This window comes from Aricia agestis, chromosome Z, assembly GCF_905147365.1.
Source record: "Aricia agestis chromosome Z, ilAriAges1.1, whole genome shotgun sequence".
Classification (NCBI taxonomy): domain Eukaryota; kingdom Metazoa; phylum Arthropoda; class Insecta; order Lepidoptera; family Lycaenidae; genus Aricia; species Aricia agestis.
The window spans coordinates 29,799,011-29,823,177 of record NC_056428.1 but is presented as its reverse complement, the minus strand read 5'-3'; the positions used below and the strand labels follow the sequence as shown (position 1 = coordinate 29,823,177).

Here is a 24,167-nt window from a genome sequence, read left to right as displayed (position 1 = left end):
ATTGGATTACTTCTTACATTTGGACACTGCATAGTTTAAAGCTTGTTAATTACAACATAGGTAAAATCTAACGAATCTTTTTTACGACGCGATGCGACCTTCTGGTAATATAACCAACATAATATTATTACACCTAACATAATATTATGTTTATTATCAGTTTTTGAAATGACCAGTGAAGTCTGCACATGCACTTTGTTTCTATCTTAGGATAGGTTGTACTAATATGTATTTTGTGTAAAGGTATTACAACCTACAATAAACGTGTAAAATCGATTTCCTTACTTATAGTTTTATGTAGTTGTTTGTGTCTCTTTTTAAGGATAATAAGAATCTATAGGATGAACATACCCTAAAATACATAGATGAGTAATCATTCCAAAGGTTTTAGAAACAAGTTGGGTCACTTTGTTACAATATATCCCTTTTCCTTCTATACGAAAATTGTACTTTAGATATTTAAAATGATTGTGCTAATTTACAAAAAAATGATCAAAAATGTTACAACCCAAAATTTGGGCATGCAAGTTATAAAAATATCCATTACATCTATCAATGTTGGTTAAAACTTGTTACGTCTTTTCTTAACTTACATGTTTCGATAGATTTATACGACTTTTTAAACTTTTTACGTGATACAAATTACAAAATATAACCCATCTTTCCTGACAAGTCAATCAATTAAAGTTATCATAAAATGTCAAATAGAACAATTTGTACGAAAAGAAATATATGTTTGGCCAAAGATACCTTTTAGTCGACATTGTGGAATTTGAGAATTGCTCTCCCCTTAATTTCGGAGTTGCAAAGTTTCCTGATGACTTCCTGCGCGTCCTCGGCCGGAAACACGGAGTGGGGCGGGGGCTCGATCTAAAAAAAAGGGATATTATTAAATGCACATCAGAATAATTTTTCAGCACACTACCTTAACTCCGCTAATTAACTGAATGCATACCAGAAAAACTAATGCTGATCAAAAAAACCATTGATTAACTGAACATGTCCTTCAAAAAAAACTTAAACATCATACAAAATGAGACGACCTTTATAACCGAATTCACACCAAAAATATGGTTCATACATCGGATATATTATTTGTAAAACTAAAATTTAAATTGTTTATCAAAAATACTAACTTGCACTCTAAATTGGACAATCTTACAACGGAATTTCTAAAAACGATATCGAAAGGTGCACCACAATATTTCTATTATTATTTGTTATCGAATTCTTTCTATTATTGTTTGTTATCAAAACAAGTCTACAAATTGACAAATCGTGCAACTAAACTATATTTTTTTGTTTCTCTGTTTACTGAAAAACATGTTGGGGCCTCCTCATCTAACGCCGCACTCACTCCTTTGCGCTCGCTCTTTACTCTTTAGCGACCACAGATATACCTATCTTGATCTATTTCTGTGTTAGCAACAAAGATTTTTGGTAATTATGATGAGATATGGTGAAAGATTTTATCATTCCAAAACTATATATAATTCAAGGTTTCTTGATAAAAATTAAGAAAAATTATCAAAATTCACTACTGTATTGTAATTGTATGGTTTAATAAATTTATTAATGATTCTTAAATAATTAATAGCAATGTTGGCCCAATACGACTTGATTGGGTTAGGTTTTTTGTGAACCTCCCAGAAGTAGGAGCCCCGCGTAGCGGGACTCCGTCGACTCATAATTGAAGCCAGTTGTTTTTTTCTTTTTTTTTCTTTAGTAGCTTTCAACCCCTAGAGTACAATTCCTAAGCTTAATTATTTTGCAATATATCGGTAAGGAACCCTTTGTGCGCGAATCCGACTCGCTCTTTGCCGATTCTTTATTATTATTGTTTATAAACTGAGTTACCATTCACTGTGACAAAGTTTAGTACATGTTAAGTTAGCACTTGATGATTTTTATGTGTTCTTAATTATATGAACATAACAGATTAAATTGGGTTTTATTTAGAATAAATGATGTTCCTTAAAGTAATTTAGGTGATGGTTTTCCTTTAAAAAGTTGTAGTATGTTTGTTGAACTAAGGAATTGTTAGATATACTATTTTAATAATAGTTATTCGTTCAGTAAAACAGTTTCGCAAATAACTTTATATAGTTTGCTGAATTCGCATTATTTAGGGTGCATAATTAGTGTGCAAGTCAGTATTTTTGGTGAAACCTTCAAATATTTTGATCGAGAAAAGCTCTCGATCTCGATCAAAATCGAGAAAAGGGAATATACAGATATTGATTTAAATACATGCCTAAAAAAATGGCTGTCAGTTGGGCAAATAAAAAAATATATCCATAGCCTAATCGACACTAACATAAAATTATAAATGTTAAAGTATGAATTTAAAAATAACCATGATTCAAAACTCAAATGCAAAATATTGAACCGATCAAATCATATCAAGTTGCTAACAAGCTTTCGTGAAGAAGAAAAGTCGAAATATTGTACTAAGCGGGCCGATGATAATGAACTAAAGCTAAGAACACTCTCGATCATGTCAGCTATCAAACAAAAAAAATTACATTAAAATCTTACCACCTGAGCTTGTTTACATACCAATTAGTCCAATTACCAACACGGGTTATAACTTAAGGTTACATCATTATCATACCAATACAATCTTCTAATGTATAATACTGAATAACTAATAAATAACTCTTACTTATAAATAAGCTACAAGTTATAACGTAATAAGTAATAACGGAAATAACTACATTTGTATCATATTATACCTGGAAGAAATTTTACCTGGAAGAAATTGCTTTCAAGTAATAAGGCCGCCCTTGTGTACATGTCTCATTTATTGTTTCTGTTAATGTAAATTTTACTGAATATGTCTGTGCGCAATAAAGTATATTTGTTTGCTTGTTTGCTTGTTATTATAATATAATCATACTAATTTTATAAAGGCGAAAGTTTGTTTGGATGTATGGATGTTTGTTACAACTTATTTCACGCAAAAACTACTGAATGGATTTTAATGAAACTTGAATATAGCTTATACATCAGAATAACACATAGGCTAACATTTTAACCGACATTCAAAATGGAGGAGGTGTTATGTTAGTTTTTTATGTTCAATGATTACTGCGCCTTTTGTAAACCGATCAGATTTTTAAATTTTTTCTTTTGTTGTATAGGGTATCATCCTAAATTCTAATTTGCTCCTCAATTTAATTAACTCCTCAAAATTTATAGGGAAACATGTGGTGACTTCGGTTTCGTTTGAAGTATTCTAAGCTATGTAGCTAGTAATGCTACCAACAAGTAAGATTTTGCACCGAGATATACCTGGTATACCGTGGTTCGGAAGGTGCTGAGAGAACTCCTGATTCTTTATAAAATATACAAGTTCGGGAGTTTTGGCGTAGTTTTAAGAACATAAAGCATATGCTACTATGCAAATTACATTCATCATCATCATCACTACTATATTATTATACCATGTATCGTCCCATGATTACGACGTAGCCATTATTACACTACGAGGGCTGCTATTTATGTATCCGGAATTAAAAAAAGAAACAAACATATATCATTTAATATGGTTTTATTGCTTTTCAAAATATTCGCCGCGATGATCGACTCACTTTTGCATACGCTGGAACCAATTTTCATAGCACTTTTTCCATTCTGATTGAGGTATCTCCAAAACGTGCATTTTGAACGCATCAACAGCCTCTTCGCGGCTCGAAAAACGTTGACCACGTAATTTGTTCTTCGCGTATGGAAATAAAAAGAAATCGTTAGATGCCAAATCAGGGCTGTACGGCGGATGACCAGTCAATTCGATCTTTTGACCCTCCAAAAACTGAGTTGTTTCAGCTGAGGTGTGACAGCTAGCATTGTCGTGATGTAATATGATTCTGCGTTGTCGGTTGTCCTTTCTTATTTCTTCAAAGACTTCTGGTAAACAAATTTTTCGTATACCATTCAGAATTAACCGTTTTACGATTCTCTAATGGCACTGTAGCCACATGTCCATTAATTCCAAAAAAACAGGCGACCATTTGCTTCAAAGTACTTTTTGCACGAGTAACTTTTGTTGGTTTCGGCTCATCTTGGAACACCCACACCGTTGACTGTTGTTTAGTTTCGGGGTCATATGCATAGATCCAAGATTCATCACCTGTGTAGATATTATAAACGGCTTTTGACGTACCACGGTTGTATTTTTTTATCATTTTTTTGCACCAATCGACACGAGCCCGTTTTTGATCGATTGTCAAGTTGTGCGGAATCCAACGCGAACATATTTTTTTACAGCCAAATGTTCGTGTAATATCTTATGTATGCTCGTCATACTTATGCCTAAGGACGCCTCTATCTCGCGATATGTAACATGACGATCACGCATTATTAGTTCCCGCACAGCATCTATATTTTGTGGGACAACAGCTGATTTGGGCGACCTTCTTTATTTTCATCCGTGAGCATAGACCGCCCACGATTAAACTCACTGTACCAGTGATAAACAGTGGTTTTTGATGGTGCTTCATCTCCAAAAGTTGCGGTGAGTTGAATAAAGCACTGTTGTTGATTTAGCCCACGCCGAAAATCGTAGTAAATCATTGCACGAAAATGTTCACGCGTTAAATCCATGGCAAATGAAGACACGCAATTTCGCAATTTTCAAAATGACGCCACAATGGAAAAATAATTGACAGTCACATGAAACAAAATGTATTCTTCAACCAAAGAGTTCTATTTTCAAATATTGTAATTACTTTTTAAATATTGTTCTTGTAAGTGGCCAGTTCCGGATACATAAATAGCAGCCCTCGTATTAGTGGTACTTTTCATAATCATTTCATTCGAGACTCGAGTCTCGTCAAGCGATTATAAAAAATCTATAAGTACTTATAATCCTACTAATATTATAAAGGCGAAAGTTTGTTTGGATGTATGGATGTGTGGATGTGTGGATGTATGGGTGTTTGTTACTCTTTCACGAAAAACTACTGAACGGATTTTAATGAAACTTTACAATAATATAGCTTATACATCAGAATAACACATAGGCTACAATTTTAACCGACTTTCAAAATGGGGGAAAATATTACTTGTTGGTAGCATATGCGTTCTAAGCATATGCTACCAACAAGTAATATTTTGCACCGATATATACCTGGTATACCGTGGTTCGGAAGGTGCTGAGAGAACTCCTGATACTTTATAGATACAAGTTTGGGAGTTTCGGCGTTGTTTTAAGAACAGAAAGCATAATATGCTAATATGCAAATTACATTCATCATCATCATCATCATCATCACTACCATATTATACCATTTCATAGTCTTTTAGATCGAGACTCGAGTTTGTCAAGCGATAATTAAAAAAAATCTATACCTAATATATAATATTATAAACCTAAAGAGTATGTTTGCTTGAACGCGTCAATCTCAGGAACTACAGGTCCGATCTAAAAACTTATCTCAGTGTTACATAGATCATTTATCGAATAAGACTATAGCCTATATTATATTATCACGCTAAGACTAATACGACCGAAGAAACTCAGGAAAATGTGGTAAAAACGAGGGAAATATTTTTTATGGGAAAATGTACGGTTTCTGTAAAATTCCTAATTTACGCGGGCGAAGCCGCGCGGGACATCTAGTAGAAATATAATTCCTTTTAGGAAGCTTTCTAAAGAACGGAGTTGCTACGATTCATTTAAATATATTTTTGCTCGTTTTCGTAATCTCCGGGCTTTTAAAGACCCCACGTGAGTCGTGACAGACCGAGGTTATGTAAAAATAACTCCTGATTCAAAACTTGTAAAACAAAACAAAAAGTGAAGCCGCACTAGTGCGACACAACACGAGGCAACAAAAACAAATATAAGTACACAAATTATATACCAAATATATTATATTAAGATATAAACAAAATCATTCTATCTATAGATGAAGACTACATGAAAATCCGTCCCGTGACTTTTGAGTTTACCGCGAACAGACAGACAGACCAGGCTAGGGACTTTGTTTTTATGAACTATGAAGTGATTATAGTAGTTGGGGAGGGAAAGAGGGGATTTTGGGAGTAGCTCCAGCGTGTCAGATTAAGCTTGTATAGGCTTCCGACATATTGTGTCTAGTCATCATGGTATAGAAATCAAATTTCTCATGTGGTGGGATTTTTTTTTACATTGAAATGTCAGATGATCTGTCAGATTAAGATACTGGATGTTTAGTATACCCCAAAGAAGCTTCCATATAAAGCACTGACGATTCAAAGGTTTGGTAAGCCTGTAGGTACATTTTAAAATATAAAAAAGTAAAGCTTCATATTTTCCTAACTTACTTTAACTAACAAAATGTCAAATGAACTGTCAAATCTCTAGTATGTAAGTCAATAATGGACGCTATATTTGACGATAACCATAACTATAACAACGCCTCTGGTGCAACCCACCCTTCAAGTGATAAATACAATTGAGTCGTATTGTCATATTTTGTCAAGTGCCTACCCTTTTTTTATCGTTATAGTATTGGATCCGACAATAAATTCCTGCAGGAATCGTTTTTTTCGATCAAATATATTTTAAAATAATCTTTAGAACGTATAGAATGGATTAATTTTGGGTTGCCTTGTCAAAAGTAGCCGCAAGTACCTCTAATAATGTTCATGAGATAAATGCATAATTTGCATGTATATTTTTTCAGTAAATTTTACATCATTTGAAAGAAAATGACGTGAGAAAATAAGGTATAAATGGTTGCCAGCTCTAAGTCGGCCGCAACTTAGGGTTGCCAGCCCGTAAACAGACATAGTTCTTCATCAAAATTGAAGCATCGATTTTTTTAATAATTTTGATACCAAATTAACGTTTTATGCATTTTGTACATGAATATCCATGGTTGCCAGTTGCACGATAGCCGCAAACTGGGGTTGCCATCACTTTTGTATATGACAAATGTTCAGGCCTACAATCATTATGCCTGGCATTATTTGAGGACGTCGAAAACTCGCAAGATTGCAATTTTTATTTAACAGGCGTTTTTATTTTATGTGTATTGTCCTGTCATTCCTCAATGTCATTCTCTTACTTTTCTATTGAATACACGCAAGTTTGTATTACGGGCTTTCATTTTGCTCAATTAGAGGTACTTGCGGCTACTTTCAACAAGGCAACCCAACATTAATCCATTCTATACGTTCTTAAGATTATTTTAAAACATATTTGATGGAAAAAAACGATTCATGCAGAATTTTACGGTCGGATCTTAGGATATTAGGAAAATGATCCCCGGCGGTCTGGGGATGGCTACCGGAGTATGTGGGACTCCTCAGGGCGGTGAGGCCGCGCCTGGGCATACCAACTAAAAACCCAACGAGTGTTCCTACTTTCCGCTTTAGGCAGAGCCACGGGATACGCGGGATACACAACCGCAACCCTGCCAGCGAATGCCCCTAAAGGCACTATTGCATGGCTGGTTGCCATTTTATTGATGTCGAGCAAAAAAGGCCAAAGTAATCGCGTTTGTTGTATGGGAAATAATAATAGTTTTTTTTTAGTATTTGTTGTTACAGCGCGCACCGGCAATACATAATTAGTGAAAATTTCAACTGTCTAGCTAGCGCGGTTCTTGAGGTACAGCCTAGAGAGTGAAGGCAGACAAACAGGGAAGGCTTTGTAATAGGGTTCCGTTTTTACCCTTTGGGTAAGGAACCCTAAAAAGGGGAAAATCATCTTAATTATTGTATGTATTATAACTATACTAGAAATTCCGCGCGGCTTCGCCCGCGTAATTTAGGAATGTCACGGAAACGGTTCATTTTTCCGCAAAAAAAGAAATCTATGTCCTTTCACGTGATCTATTCTTCATGTGTGCCAAATGACATAAAAATTGCTCCAGTAGTTTCTTAAGATATAAGAAAATAATTTCGCCCTTTTTGTTTCACATTTTCATCTATTTCTTCGCTCTTATTTAGTCTTAGCGTAATAAAATATAGCCTATTGCCTACCTCGATAAAAGGGCTATCTAACACTGAAAGAATTTTTCAAATCGAACCAGTAATTACTGAGATAAGCGCGTTCAAATAAGCCCTTTCAAATAATTCCCCCCGTTTTTTCCACACTTTCCTCTATTTCGTCGCTCCTATTAGTCTTAACGTAATAAAAGATAGCCTATAGCCATCCTCAACAAATGGGCTACCTAACATTGAAAGAATTTTTCAAATCGGACGAGTAGTTCCTGAGATAAGCGCATTCCAATTAGTCCTTTCAAATAATTTCCCCTAATTTTTTTCCACACTTTCTTCTATTTCTTCGCTACTATTAGTCTTAGCGTGATAAAATATAGCCTATAGCCTTCCTCGATAAAAGGGCTATCTAACACTGAAAGATTTTTTCAAATCGGACCAGTAGTTCCTGAGATTAGCGCGTTCAAACAAACAAACAAACTAACAAACTCTTCCGCTTTATAATATTAGTCGGTATAGATTAACGCGGGCGAAGTCGCAACAGCTAGTAATAAATATAATATTATATAGAATAGCGTCGTTTTATAGTGCTAGCATTTTTACACAGATTTAGACGATGGCCATTTTTTCTTTTTCGTGGATTCATAGCTTTATCATTATTTTTCAGCATTCTCAGCATTCCCCTCTAAAACCACCCTGTTTATGAACAATTCTAAACTCTAAAGGTGATCTCCCTTGTTGGCTATCAACAGTTATACAGGGCGACTGGAAATTAGTGGCGGAGCCGTTAAGGGGAGGTAGTCTAGAGTTATTCTGACAGATATCACTATGAGACCTACTGTGCTTACTTAACCCTTTCCAAAATATTCCTACTTAAGGAGTGTAACCAAAAAATCGTACTAAAAATTTTCAAATAGTAATAAATCCTAAAAAAAATGATTTTTGCCTACTTTTTTTTTTGTTTTGCAACAAAGATATTCCAAATAAGTAATTTTAATTGTTAGAACTTCGTAATTTTCATTATTTTTTTAAAAAATTGCTAAACAAAAACGGAAAATGTAAAAAACAAATCTTTGATGGCTGAAAAAACATCAATTTACTAAAAAAAGTCACCCATTATTATTACGTACAAAATAATTAAAAAACTTCTACGTTTCGTTTCCTTTCAAATGAGATATTAAAATCCAAAATCGGTTGAGAAACCATCAAGATAAGACTGTTGTAACGCTTCAACTCCCAAGCGGCCACATGTGGCCCCGAGAACAATACATTTCCAAGAATCCGCGAAACCCTAAAAAATTTGATTTTGGTCTACTTTTTTTTTTGTTTTGCGACAAAGATATTCTAAATAAGTAATATTAATTGTTAAAACTTCGTAACTTTCATTATTTTATGCAAAAACTGCTAAATAAAAACGGAAAATGTAAAAAACAAATCTTTGATGGCTGAATAAACATCAATTTACTTTAAAATGTCACCCATTATTATTACGTATAAAATAATTAAGAAACTTCTATGTTTCATTCCCATTCAAATGAGATATTAAAATCCAAAATCGGCTAAGAAACCATCAAGATGAGACTGTTTAAACCCTTCGACGCCCTCGCGGAAGCCGGCTGCCGCGTAACAATTGAATATTTAATATTGTGTCTGGGATTCCTGCGATCGAAGTATTATAAAAAATAAAAATTAAATAAAAAAACCAAACTACTAAAGAATAAGTTTATTGAAAAAAAAAACTGTTTATAATTCATTTTCAAAGTGCCCACCATTATTCCTAATACAAGCTCGTGCTCTTCTTACGACACCCGTTTTCACAACCCTTGAGTCTGTAAGTTCACTTTGAATTTCCTGCGCTGCGTTTATAATTCGGTTGCGCAAGTCTTCAATGTTTGGTACAGGGACGTCTGTGGCATAAACTAAATATTTCATTCGACCCCAAACGAAGAAGTCCATGGGTGTAATGTCGGGGCTACGTGCCGGCCATGGTATTGGACCACCTCTACCTATCCATCGGTCGGGGAAATGTTGGTCTAGCCAACTTCTCACAGCTAGCCTGAAATGCGCAGGACAGCCATCATGCATGAATATCATGTTTTGCCTCGTTTCTAACGGCATGTCTTCCATTAATTCATGAAAAACATTCCTCAGAAAACTTTCATATTCAACCCCATTGAGGTTTTGCGGTAGGAAATGTGGTCCAATCAAGCGGTTATTAATTATTCCCATCCACACATTCAGATTAAACCTTCTCTGTGAACCTTTTTGCCTTTTTAGGTGTGGATTACCCATGGCACGTACGCTCCAATAATGAGCGTTGTGATAATTTGTAATACCGTCCTTATCAAACTTGGACTCGTCAGTCCATAAAATTCTTTTAAGGTAATTTCTATCTTCAACGTCCGCATTTAGTAAGAATCTGCAAAACTGCATCCTTCTGAAAGGATCTCCTTCTTCTATGGCCTGAACAGGTGTGTAATGGTAAGGATGGAGGTCATTTTCGTGTAGAGTGTAGCACACCTTCCATTGAGAGCGTCCCATACGACGAGCTATCATTCTTGTAGACCGCGTAGGGTCTATTTGGAAATGATTTAAAATTTCCTCTTCGTCGTCCCCGACTTCCAGTCGAGGTCTACCTGCGTCACCTGAAAACGTAAAGGTTCTTTAATTAAGTGCAACTTGTGACAACTTGTGACATCAGTCGTCACCCTTTAAAGTAAGTGCGAGAGAGGAAGTGATATCCGTTATCTTACTTGTATGATTTATGGCACCCATTTCTGTGAGTCTTTGCACTGACTAATTGTATGTACAGTAACATTAATTATTGTTTTGCAATCTCACAATTTAAAGGGCGACTTAATAAGAGTGATAGAGAAGGTTTATTTTTTATAGCTGGACAGATTATCGAAAGCACTAGAAAAAAAAATTCTACATTTTGTACGGAGAAATCTCTGGTTTGAACATGCTTTAATAATAATTTTCTCTTACCTTGGTATCTTACGACGGTTCCGCCCTCTCGCATCCGTCGGAATGTTCGGGAGAATACGCGGGCATCAGGCAGTCGACGATTAGGGAATATTTCGCCATATTCACGACGAGCTTGTTCAGCGTTTCCTCTAGCAGCTCCGTAATAAAATAGAATATCTGCGTATTCTTCGTTACTAAACGATGTTCTTTCTGCCATTATTGGTCCGATAAACAACAAAGCCAAATCCTAAGGAGTCACAGAAACCAGGGCGCAGTCCAAGTTGTCGGGAAGAAAATCAATTAATACAAAAGTCCAGGAAATCTGAGAGAAAGTAAGCACATCCGAACACAGTTAACTGTTAGAGCGGACTGAGACAGAGGGAGGCCGGAGGGGCATGCTCGACTCCTGACCGTCGACCGAGTCCTTTGTTCTCGGAACACTTCGGGCGGGTTCTACGGTTTTTTTTATTGACCATATCTTCATTGTTCTTTAACCGATTTTGGAATTTAATATCTCCTTTGAAAGGGAACAAAACGTAGAAGTTTTTTTAATAATTTTGTACTTTGTACACAATAATAAAGAGTGACTGATGTTTTTTAGGCCATCAAAGATTTGTTTTTTACATTTTCCGTTTTTGTTTAGCATTTTTTGCATAAAATAATGAAAGTTACGAAGTTTTAATAATTAATATTACTTATTTAGAATATCTTTGTTGCAAAACAAAAAAAAAGTAGGCAAAAATCACATTTTTTAGGATTTCGCGGGTTCTTGGAAATGTATTGTTCTCGGGGCCACATGTGGCCGCTTGGGAGTTAAAGCGTTACAACAGTCTTATCTTGATGGTTTCTCAACCGATTTTGGATTTTAATATCTCATTTGAAAGGAAACGAAACGTAGAAGTTTTTTAATTATTTTGTACGTAATAATAATGGGTGACTTTTTTAAGTAAATTGATGTTTTTTCAGCCATCAAAGATTTGTTTTTTACATTTTCCGTTTTTGTTTAGCAATTTTTGCAAAAAATAATGAAAATTACGAAGTTCTAACAATTAAAATTACTTATTTGGAATATCTTTGTTGCAAAACAAAAAAAAAAGTAGGCAAAAATCATTTTTTTTTAGGATTTATTACTATTTGAAAATTTTTAGTACGATTTTTTGGTTACACTCCTTAAGTAGGAATATTTTGGAAAGGGTTAAGTAAGCACAGTAGGTCTCATAGTGATATCTGTCAGAATAACCCTAGACTACCTCCCCTTAACGGCTCCGCCACTAATTTCCAGTCGCCCGTATAATTAAATGATAAACTTGTTTGCCGTTTTATCTGGGGGGGTAACGATCACTATAGATAACAATATCTTTCCAACGAAGATAACAAACCCGCTTATAATGTTGAACATCAAAAATACAAGGATAAACTAGGTTGGTACTATAATATTTTTAGTTTTATTTCCGTCTCCAGCCATTTAGCAATATCTTAAGAGGACATTTTTATAATTACCTGTTTGTCAGTCCAATGCACCTATCGTATATATGCCCTTTACATCGTACAGGGCAAATGATAATTAACTACTTTGTTTGCATCGAAAAGGCAAAATAGTCCGGTTAACTAATGACTCAAAAGAGGGTATAGAGTGCGTGAGCGGAAACCTAAGCGATTTCTACTGGAACTTATTCAGGGTGATTAGGGACAAAACATACTGACGTCTAGGAGGTGAGCCGGAGGGAGGGGAGGGCAAAGGTCTAAGTTTCTGGTTTCTCGTCAATAACTAAAAAACTATGCGTTGTAGCAAAAAATATTCTATGACGACATTAAAGCTTATTAAATTCTCTATAAATTAGATTTTATACAGTTTTTCCAAATTCTCATTCGTTTTCGAACTACACACTCAGGAAAAGTGAACATTAAGAAAAGCTTTATTTTTAAAATATATTCCTTTCTATTTCTGTTTGAAAAATTGCTTTATCGCTTCGTTCAGTTAGTGAGAGGGCCTCACTCACCGAACCATATATCCCTGATGCCTTCATCCCCTCACCCATCTCCTCATTACACTCCTTAAAGTGGCAACGCACCTGTAGCACCCCTGGTGTTACAGACGTCGCATGGGCATTATGGTAACCATTTTACATCAGGTAGACCATACTTTTGTTTGCCAGCTTAGTCATTTGAATAAAAATCATCATGAATCATTGGGAATGAGCTGACCCCTCAAGAGTGAGGGTGGAAGAATTTTGGTAATATCTTGACGCAAAAACAATAGATGACTTACCAGCATCTGAGGCTTTACGAAGAACAATATTTTGTCAACAATGTTTGCAAGAAGTAATATCTATATATATTATACTAATCTATACCTAATATTATAAAGCGGAAGAGTTTGTTTGTTTGAACGCGCTAATCTCAGGAACTACTGGTTCAATTTGAAAAATTATTTCATTTTTAGATAGCCCATTTATCGAGAAAGACTATAGATTACATTTTATCACGCTAAGACTAATAGGAGCGAAGAAATAGAGGAAAATGTGGAAAAAACGGGAGGGCTTATTTGAAAGGGCTTATTTGAACGCGCTAATCTCAGGAACTACTGGTCCGATTTGAAAAATTCTTTCAGTATTAGATAGCCCGTTTATCGAGGAAGTTTATAAGCTATATTTTATTACGCTAGTACTAATAGGAGCAGGGAAATAGAGGAAAATGTGGAAAAAACGGCGGAAATTATTTAAAAGAGCATTTTTGAACACGCTAATCTCAGGAACTACTGGTCTGATTTGAAAAATTATTTCAGTGTTAGATAGCTCATTTATCGAGGAAGACTATGGGCTATATGTATTTTTTGTGGACTACTTTGTCTGTGAAATATCCAATTTACGCCGGCGGAGCCGCGCGGTACGTCTAGTTTAAAATAAATCTTTTGTTAATTTTTACTTTTCCTGAGCGTGTAGTTCGAAAACTGATAAGAATTTGGAAAAACTGTATAGAATCTAATTTATAGAGAATTTATATTGCTACAGCGCATAATTTTTTAGTTATTGATGAAAAACAAAAAATTTAGATCTTTGTCGCTAGAAAAGTTTAGTTCTGGAAATATTACATACATACGGGTCGAATTGATGACCTTTTGTTATAACAGTTTGTTACCTCTCCACGCGCGACCAACTGCACTAGATCTCGGAGTTGCTCTATGGTGCCGTTGGGCACGGCAGCAATGTGGACCTTCATCTCGTCCGCCTTGCGCGCAAACTTCGGCAGCAGCTTCTCACCTACGTCCTCAGTTACCAGGACTACGCCATCCTGCATCAACAATATGTTTTCCAAAAACCGGCCAAGTGCGTATCGGGCCACGCGCAATATAGGGTTCCGTAGTACCGCTAGTATTTGATAATTTTTGTATGGTCGATGAATTTACATTTATAACGTGTTTAACACTACTAACAACGTCATCTCAGGTACGTTCAAAGGAATTTGAACGAAAAGTTCCTTTATACTTCTCCGAATACATTCTTTTTAGTTGATCGACTATTCACTTTCTAAAACTCAATAACTTATGAAGTCTTCTTAGCCTAGTGATAGTTCTCCTTTTAAATTCAGCATATTTCCTACTCCCGTGATTTTTTTTCACATTTCCATAAGCAAGCGATCTTGCTCAGAATCTACTGAATAAAAGATGTCATAAAAGACTGAAACGTCACATTTTAGACAGATTCAGAGAATAAAGTAAAGTAACATTTCCAGAAGCAACCCTTTAGCTGGTAGAAGGGGCTCACTGGACTCTAACGATTTTTTCCACTTTTAAAACCGATTCCGATTTTGGAAACTTCATATTTCACAAATGGATCCCTAAGTCGGAAAATTATCTTTGAATACTCGTAATATTTTTTATAAACCTATCCAACGACACCTCACATGTTGGGTTGAAGAATAAAAATCTTCCCCGCTGGATGTGTAGGGATGTCCCGTATACATCCAGCAGGGATGATATTTTCTACTTTTTTTTATGGACCATGAAAAAAAATTAAACGATTTTATATACAATTTTGTCGGTATTATTAATATGTGCATACATGCCGAATTACGGCTTTGTATACCCTAGTCTCTGAGCAAAACCATAGACAGATGGACATACAGACCAAAACTATAATAAGGGTTCCTTGTTGACTACAGAACCCTAAAAATGAAGTTAGAAAATATTATAGGAGACTGGTGCCTTAACTAGGTTGCCCTGTGTTAAAAGATCACCAGGCCCAAATTACAATTGAACACGTAAGTGGATGAAGTGGCTAACATTTTTGAAAAATTTCTCTTTTTTTGCATAAATGGAGGTTTCAAAATGCATATTCTATACTTGTGAGAAAGTTATAAAGAGACTGAAAATGTTACCTGGGCCAAGCACTGCAGGGAGCGGTGCAGAGAACGTGATGTGGTCCCAAAGTTTAGAACAATGTCTACAGGACCACCACAAGCATCAGTGGTACGTTCTATCAACTGCTTCTCATATAAATCCTCGGTCCACTGCACAACATTTATTCTAAAAACAAAACATGTCGATTAACAACCGTTTGTAGTAGATATAATATGAGTCTTCCAATTTTACATAATTGAATGTAAAACATTCAATGATTCACACGTCATAATATGATAATGGTACATACTCCTATTATGGCATATGGATAAAATTAACATACAGATTGCTATAGTTGTACATTTTTAGAGTTAATTTTTACTGCTATTTTATGCTCGGTATTCGATAAAACACGAATAAAATGACATTTTCTAAAAATGATTCCTAGCTAGATCGATTTATCGCCCCCGAAACCCCCTATATACTACATTTCATGAAAATCATTGGAGCCGATTCCGAGATTCCAATTATATATACAGTATGTAACAAAAATAAGTGATAATACTTTAGGGTGTGTACGTGTTTCTTGTAGAGAGTTCACTGTGAAAGTAGCAGCGCTGAAAGACCAACTACGCTACTTTCACAGTGAACTCTCTACAAGGAACATGTACACACCCTAAAGTATTATCACTTATATTTGTTACACACTGTATACAAGAATTTCTCGTTTAAAGATATAAGATAAGATACATATTAATAATTTTGCTGGTTTAAGTTTTTTTTAATATTTGAATTATCAATGCGTTTTTACTCACTCTTCTCCCTCTTGAGACAAAATAACACCTTCTTCTTTCAATGTAGCTACTGTGAGCCTCACACGGCCATGGTATGGGCCTTGACGGAAAACATGCGTAGCTATACGCAGGGCCCATAGGGCTAAGCCCCCTGTGCCCACTATCAACAATTTTGCTTGATCCTTCTTGTTCGGACCATCAAGCACTTTGGACAGGCACTCATTGGCGCTGTGCACTGAATTAGATGCTAACAGAGCGCCAGTTGGCAACATTGCGGCAACGCTCAGAGGCAACTCCGGTGGAATCGGTACCAGACACTTGAAATCAGGAACAATTATGTAATCAGCATATCCATGTGGTACACCCTCATACGGATAGAGAACTATTCTGGTTCCAACGGTGATATTATCGGGTACTTCAGCATTTTTTCCAATAGCATCAACAATACCAGCCACTTCATAGCCCGGGAAGAGGGCTCCGTCGCGTAGACCAACATGGCTCGGTGTTGAGCTGTGAATGTTGAACCCTTCCATCTCACCGGCCAAACTTCCGATAGATGACACAGAGGATGTGCTGCACACTGAAGCGGACCTCTGAGTTCGGCTGGCTCTGTAGCAAGCTCCAGCATAAACGACCCTGATTCTGGCTCCGTACATGGGCACATCGGGCACTGGTACGTCAAAACTGAAAACACATTCCCTCAGAGTTGGTCCAGGGGACTCTATTGAAACTTGTCTGCACAACTTACTCATTGTGATGGTTGGATCTGGAAAAAATTATTAACTTTTTGTAAACAATTTAAGTTAAACCTTTTTGAAATTTCTAGATAAGAGGAAGAAAAATACATAATTAAAAAAATATTTTTGTAAACAGCTATATTATGTACTAGGTATTATTTTGTTGCATTCAATTTATTACTTGTGCAGAATAGTCCGATAAAATATTATTACAATATTGCTTTAATAGTTGTTGACATGACACAACTAACACAAGTTTTCAACACAAATGAACACTCAGCTATAAATACAATTTGTTATCAAACAGTTTGGTGACTGCTAATTATTATTACTATTAAAATGTATTAAATTATGTTTGTTCTCACAAAATATTCACAATGTCATGATTTTGGATAGATGTTATTTTACATTCAATGTTCTATAAAATGAAAAGAATGTTGCTTTTATTGTACAAGCTCATTACAAGATATTGAATAGTGGTATTATAATTACACAGCAAAACAAGTATTGTCTCTGTCTGTCTTACGGCCGTTCCCAATATTTGATCTATCTCTGGTTTTGCCCTACTAGAGATAGGAATAGCTCACATTAGACATTAGAGACATATATTTTATGTCAATTCAATGTTAGCTGCGATTGTCAAACCAGAGATAGATTGAATATTGGGAATGGCCGTTAGAAAATCACATGAAAGACAAAGACAGCAGACCTTGAATATCTGTTGAAATATTGTTTTATCAGCAAGATGGTTAAAACAAAGGAATCTGTTATACCTAGTTTGAGATTTATTTTTTTATTTACTAGTAAGTACAAAAAAATATTAAAATATGTATAAAAACAATGGAAACGTTAGAAATTTCGTTGATAATGTTATGTAACAAGATAACAACTGTATATTATTTTCCTATTGTTTGTATGTACCAACTACCATAGACTAGTTTATATAATATTATTTGTAAAGATACATGCTTTACAAATAATATTATATATACTAGTCATTTAACACTAATTTATTATATTGTATATGTACCATATTCCTGATAAAACAATTATTATAATTTAAGAACCTACCAAATGGTGCTATATGTGTGTTTAATTTAAAATAGGTAGTTAGTTAAAAAACGCAATCGCATATCGTAAATAATTGTACAAAAAATAAAGGGCAAGAAAATTATATAAACTGTTGACCTTTTTATAACACGAAGGTCAAACAACGGACAAAACAAGACAAAAGTCAGTTTAAAACAGTGCCCTAGGTTCACAAAACACACAAATCTGGATCTTTACAATGAAAAGCACAATCTGTACATGCCACAAATAAAAATAACAAAGAATTCTAAGCTCTAACACACTCGTATGCATTTAGAAGTTACCTAATCCTTTTTTGCGGAGAAACTCTACAGCTTTTCTTTAGTTATCACAAAGTAATCCTTTCTACTGTTTAGTTGCACGACCCCGATTCCCGAATGAACTGTATTTTATTATTTATTAGTACATTTCCATTGAACTCAAATCGGCAATATTTTCAAATATAAGGCGTGTTCTCTTATTCAAACAGTATATATTCAAACCAACTCAAACATTGCCCAGTGCTAAAGTGTTGCAGAAATGACATTTATGAAATCGGTGTTGCTACCAACTAAAAATCGTGAAAATTAGGGAGATTGCTACCAACTAAAAATCCGGAGAAATAGGGAGATTGCTGCCTAAATAAATCAAATTACAACACGTGTTAAAGTTATTAATCATTAGCCTCCTTCTTGCAGCTTAGACAATAGGCGTAGTTTGCATCTTTAATATTACTGCTTGCCTGTAACCACCCAGCTAACTCCGGGCGTGTTTCCCACTCTTTTTTATATTTTTGTAGCATATCTTTTTCTTTTTGTTTCGAACGTACTACTACTAGTAGTTGGAAAATCACTGTCTGGGTCTGAACTAGACATTTGATTTGCGTTAATACAATATGGGAAGTTGCGTATCGGACGAATGATTAGAAAATGAAAAATTGAAAAATGAAAATTGAAAATTTGAAACCTGTCGCATTCACATCGACGTATTTAAAAAATATAATATTCCCCTACAATAATATTCAACTTTAGTATGTATGAATTACAGCCTAAATTTGCTTGTTTATTGAAAGGCCAATCTAATGCCTTGCCCCTTGGGGAATAAACCTAACTTGGGGAATAAAATAATAATAATAAAAATGTTAAATTTGGTGTTACAAACTACAAAATGAATATAAATTAAGTTTAATGTTCTAAGGCCCGTATTTTTGGTCAGTACTTAAGATGCGACCCGGTCTTAAGACGCGGTTCGGCTCTGTGATTGGTCCAAATTTTGACAGCCAATCAATCACAGAGCCTGAACAGTGTCTTGAGACCGAGATGCATCTTGAGTACTGACCAAAAATACGGGCCTAAGATTGAGTAAATCGGAAGATTATACCCTAAAATCGTTTTATCGGTATTTGTTTGCCAAAATCGGGAGATCTACCGATAAATCGGTAACTTTTACAACACTGCCCAGTGCCCAGGATTCAGACCTGTCATCTGTCATCGGCTGACATTTCGGTAACTGTCATCTGCAAAACACACGAATACAGAGGAATAGACACATCCCAAAGAGATAGAGTGCGTTTCATCGAATAGGTAGATCCTTTGCCGTCATGTTAGCATTACTGTCTGTCAATAACGTAAATATATACTAGTAATCTGTGACGTAAACATGGCAGACATGCTCTGCGAGTATTCATAAGTTTTACTGTGATTTCGTCAGAAAATCATGCCGAAAACATTAAAGAGTGATGAAAGAATGATGGTGTTAAGAGAGAAAGTGTTTTGTGAACGTGAAAAACGTAACGGGGGCCCAATAAATGTGAATAACTCAGGTTGCCGCCATTTCAGCATAGTGAAATAGGGTTACCAGAATCAGTTTAATCGCCCTGAAATACAGTAAATCTTATGAATACTCGCAGAGCGTGTCTACCGTGTTTATGTTATTAACAGACAGGAATGCCAACATGATGGCATAGGAACTATTTGATTAAACGCACTTCTAGTGACGAAAACTTACATACATGCGTCATGCGAACGAAGTCGCGGGTAAAAGATAGTACTCACTTATATTATTATTATCAGGGCGAGCGAAGCGAGCCCTAGTATTTCCCAAAACCTGTACATTTTGTGGTACACTTTACGGAAAATATCTAACTATATCACCTATTGATTTTTGCTTTAACATAGTAATTTTATTTACATGTAAATGTGTTAACATCAGTCAGTCAAGGTGTAACGACGCGAGCCCTCGTAAAGCTCGGCTCCTAGCTAGTAAATGCGAAAGTGACTTTGTTTGTTTGTTACGACTTTACGCATAAAGTACTAAGCGGATCATCAAGAAACTTTCATACGTACACGTTGTTTGGGGTATGGAGAAGGACATAGGGTACCTTTCATCCCGGGAAAAGAACGGTCCCCGGGGGATAGACGTTAACGCAGGATAAGCCGCGGGCGAAAGTTAGAATTATATAAAATTAGGGAATTATTAAAAGTATTTTGTGATAACATATTATTATCTCCCCTAATTTAAGGTAGCACAGTAAAGATATTGAGGCAACACTAATTTGCATTAGTGCGAACATGACGGCAAAGGAACTATTTGATGAAACGCACTTTAATAATAAATAATCACTATTCACTACGTTCCGCGTTCACGTCCCTTCGCTTCGCGAAATGACGTGAAGTTCCCGTCTAGAGTGTGCGGTATCCGAACTTCGGAAGCTCAGATTCCGAACTTCCGAAGTGTGTAATAAGATGTGTACCGTATACAATATACCATGTAACATGGTGGTGTAAGTGGCCAGTGCAATGCGAAGCCCGAAGCTTCCTGCTTCGCATTGCACTGGCCAATATACAACTGGGACAAATAAAGGAACGCTCCCTAAAATTAAAAAAAATGGCAACATTGCTTGGCGTCAGTGTGACCGTTTTTGATATTTTACTATTTTTAGTACTAAATTGGTATATTTTGGGCTCAGAAAAATGGCGATACTGTACATTTTCAGGGAAACAAAATATATAATGACCACCAAAAATGCTCTGATACCCTTGTTTACCAAAAAAAGATACCACCAAAAAAAGAAAGTCTAAAATTGCAATACTACCAGCTATTTTAGTCACGGCTACACTTCAAATTATTGTAATCGAACGCCAAATATAGTAATTGATCACCAAATATAGTAAATGATCACCAAGTATAGTATAAGATCACCAAATATAGTAAATGATCACCAAATATAGTAAATGATCACCAAATATAGTCTATGATCACCAAATATAATAAATGATCACCAAAGCGAGCAAATCAATTCGATATTTCTGTCCAAATAAATCACTGCGATCGACAAAAATGTAATAATATTAACAAAAAAAAGTATAATAACTCCATATTATGTTATATTCAGCAGTTTGGACCTGAAGAGATAACAGACGGACCCTTTCCAATTTAAAATATTAGCATGCATGATGAGATGAGAGTTTTACATAATAATATTATAAATACGAAAGTCTGTCCGTCTGTCTGTAACCTCCTCACGCCCAAACCACTGAACCGATTTCGATGAAATTTGGTATGGAGATACTTTTACTGAGTCCCGTTATCATAATTATATTATACCTATTATAATCCGGTTAGCAATATTTTTTTTTGGTTCATTTTTCTTTAATAGGATAGCAAAATGAAAATACTTTGGTTATAATTTTACATTAAAATGCTAGTATAATGTTGGTTATCATTTACTAATTTTGGTGATCGTTTACTACTTTTGGTTCCTTTGTGGTGAGAGTGCCGACTCAAGTTTTATCCATCTTCGAGGTGGAGGAGTTCTGGCCCGCCGGTGTAGTTTACCGGCGGTTCCGGGGGAGGCTCCCGAACGAAGCGCGCATCACGTCGCCGAAAGATACTTTACGTGATAAAGTGTAGTGTGATTGTGTGTGTAAATGTACACATTCACACACACAATCACACTATAATATATATTGGAATAAAATTGTTCGGCGTGCATCTGTTGTCTGATTGCCATAACACAAGTTTTTACTTAGCATGGGATCAGACGACGTGGTGTACGCTACCTAGCTTTATACTATTGTATGCTTAATAAAGAATTTGAATTTGAACAATCATTTATTTAGAGTCATTTTGCATAAATAGGATATCGAGATGTTAAATCTTTGGTGATCATTTTACATTAAAATGCTAGGTATAATGTTGGTGATCATTTACTATTTTTGGTTTTACAATGATTTATTTGGAATCATTTTACATAAATAGGATAGCGAGATGTGAAATCTTTGGTTATCATTTTTACATTAAAATGGTGGTCTGTATTTTGGTGATCGTTAACTATTTTTGTCTGTGAAATGTTACTATTTCAGGTAATTATAAGCCCATTTTTAGTCCGATCATCCGATTTTGAAAAGGCGTTGTTGTGTTATTTAATATTGTAAAATATTCATTTTGATAAATCTACTGTGATTTTTAACAGGATAATAATATAAAAGGATACCAATATTAATATAACTTTTAGCCCGAACAAAAAAGAGCGATTTCTTATATCCCTGTTTTAAACAAAACACACCTTGACTCTGCGTCTGTATGTATGCCAGTATGTTTTATAGGCTATATAGTTATGTTTGCATTGAAAATCTCAAATAGTTAAAGCGATTTTCATACTTTGCGGGGTTAATAAGCTTTGTGTATTTTAGATGAGAGAAATATGACTGCTTGTTTTTGCTTTGTTTTTCACATTATGAGCTTCACATTTCAGCTTCTTAAGGGTCATTTTTACAGGGATGGCCCCCCTAACACCGGCCCAGCGAGCTAAACGCAATGCAGAGATAAATTGAAATTGCAAGTTGCAAGCACCATAATATTACAAAATAAAACTTATCCTTTTTTAAACACTTCTTTCAATTTCTTAAAGGTCCTCCTCCCCGGGAGCATTCACATGTAATGTAACATCATAGATTCGTCTTTGAGCATTACATTATATTACAATAATACTCCCTTATTGATGAGCGTTCGTGCGTAATGCAATATTAGGATTCGACTTTGAGCGTTACATTACAATAATACTTTCCTCATTGACGAGCGTTCTCGTGAAATGCAACATATTTTGGATTCGACTTTGAGCATTACATAGCAAGTTGACTACCACGTTGCATTTGTAACAAGTTGAATCAAGATAATACATATTGTGTCATTACAAGGTGCGCATTGTAATGCTCGGTTCTCCTCCTTTACTGATGTAATGCTCGATTCTGTAACGTTACATTACAAAGAGAATGCTCCCGATAATTCCTCACTTTTAGATATTTTATTAGTCATGGTCACAATTTTTTAGAAAATATATATATTTTCATATTATAAATATATGTTTTCGTGGTACATTCTAAATTTACAGCAGTTACATTCATTTTTATTATTGATGATTTCTATTTGAAATTATAATTTTACTTTATACTAATAAATAATTAAAGAAACCTTCTCGAGTTCGCTTGCCTTTATCCAACAAAGAATAAATAGGAAAACTGTAACGAGGCAGCCCTACGAAATTTATCCAATCACCCCACAGGTGAGTCTTTTGTCCCCTGATAAGTAGTAATTAGAAATTACGTAAATTTTGTGTCTTTTTTCATTAACTACAAATATATTCGAAGAGAAACAAATTTATATCAATAGTTTGGCCTAAGACTCAATATATACACGACTAAAAAAGTGGGTATCCGTTCTGCAACCTTACGAAAATAATTACCAAAGTCCGAAGACCTATCTATTCACCCCAAATTACGGTAGCTATTGTGCTCTATTTGAACCATAAAGTTAATATACCTAGCGGAATAGAGAAACAAAGGCCTGAGCAAGAGAGATGTCACTATCAGTAACACTGCGTGGTAAAAAGAGACGTGTGATATATGACAGCACGCTATTTTTTTGACGTCCAGTCGGCACGTGCCGCACATTGACAATTTAATCTCATAGAATTCATGTTCAATCATGCTTGTGAAAGTGTATACGTATACATATTTTTCACACAGATGAAAACCAATTTTGGTTACGTTTGACAGCTCGAGATTGTTGCTCTATTCCGCTAGGTAATAGGTATATAACTTTATGATTTGAACCGAAAAGTCACGCAACTGTATAAACATCTGAATTTAACATTGTTAACGTTACAAAGAGTAGGTATATTTTTTATATAGGAAGAATTACTTAAAATTCACGAATGTTGCCCAAAATATAATGAAAAATAATTTATCTTTCAAAGAAAACCAAAATATACAATTGTAACTAAATGGACAACAATTAGTCCCTATCCCTAATAAAAATTGCGATATTTTA

General features: G+C 35.1%; 1 protein-coding gene across 1 annotated transcript; it reads right to left on the bottom strand.

Moving 5' to 3' along the window:
• Positions 1–673: 673 nt before the first annotated feature.
• On the bottom strand, positions 674–18,301 carry LOC121738493. Its single transcript, XM_042130573.1, has 5 exons — positions 18,143–18,301; positions 16,054–16,798; positions 15,277–15,424; positions 14,038–14,190; positions 674–870 (listed from the first exon to the last, which is right to left on the bottom strand). The coding sequence occupies exons 2-5, from the start codon at positions 16,782–16,784 to the stop codon at positions 754–756; spliced, it is 1,149 nt and encodes a 382-aa protein (XP_041986507.1). The 5' UTR covers positions 16,785–16,798; positions 18,143–18,301; the 3' UTR covers positions 674–753.
• Between the last annotated feature and the right edge of the window lie 5,866 nt (positions 18,302–24,167).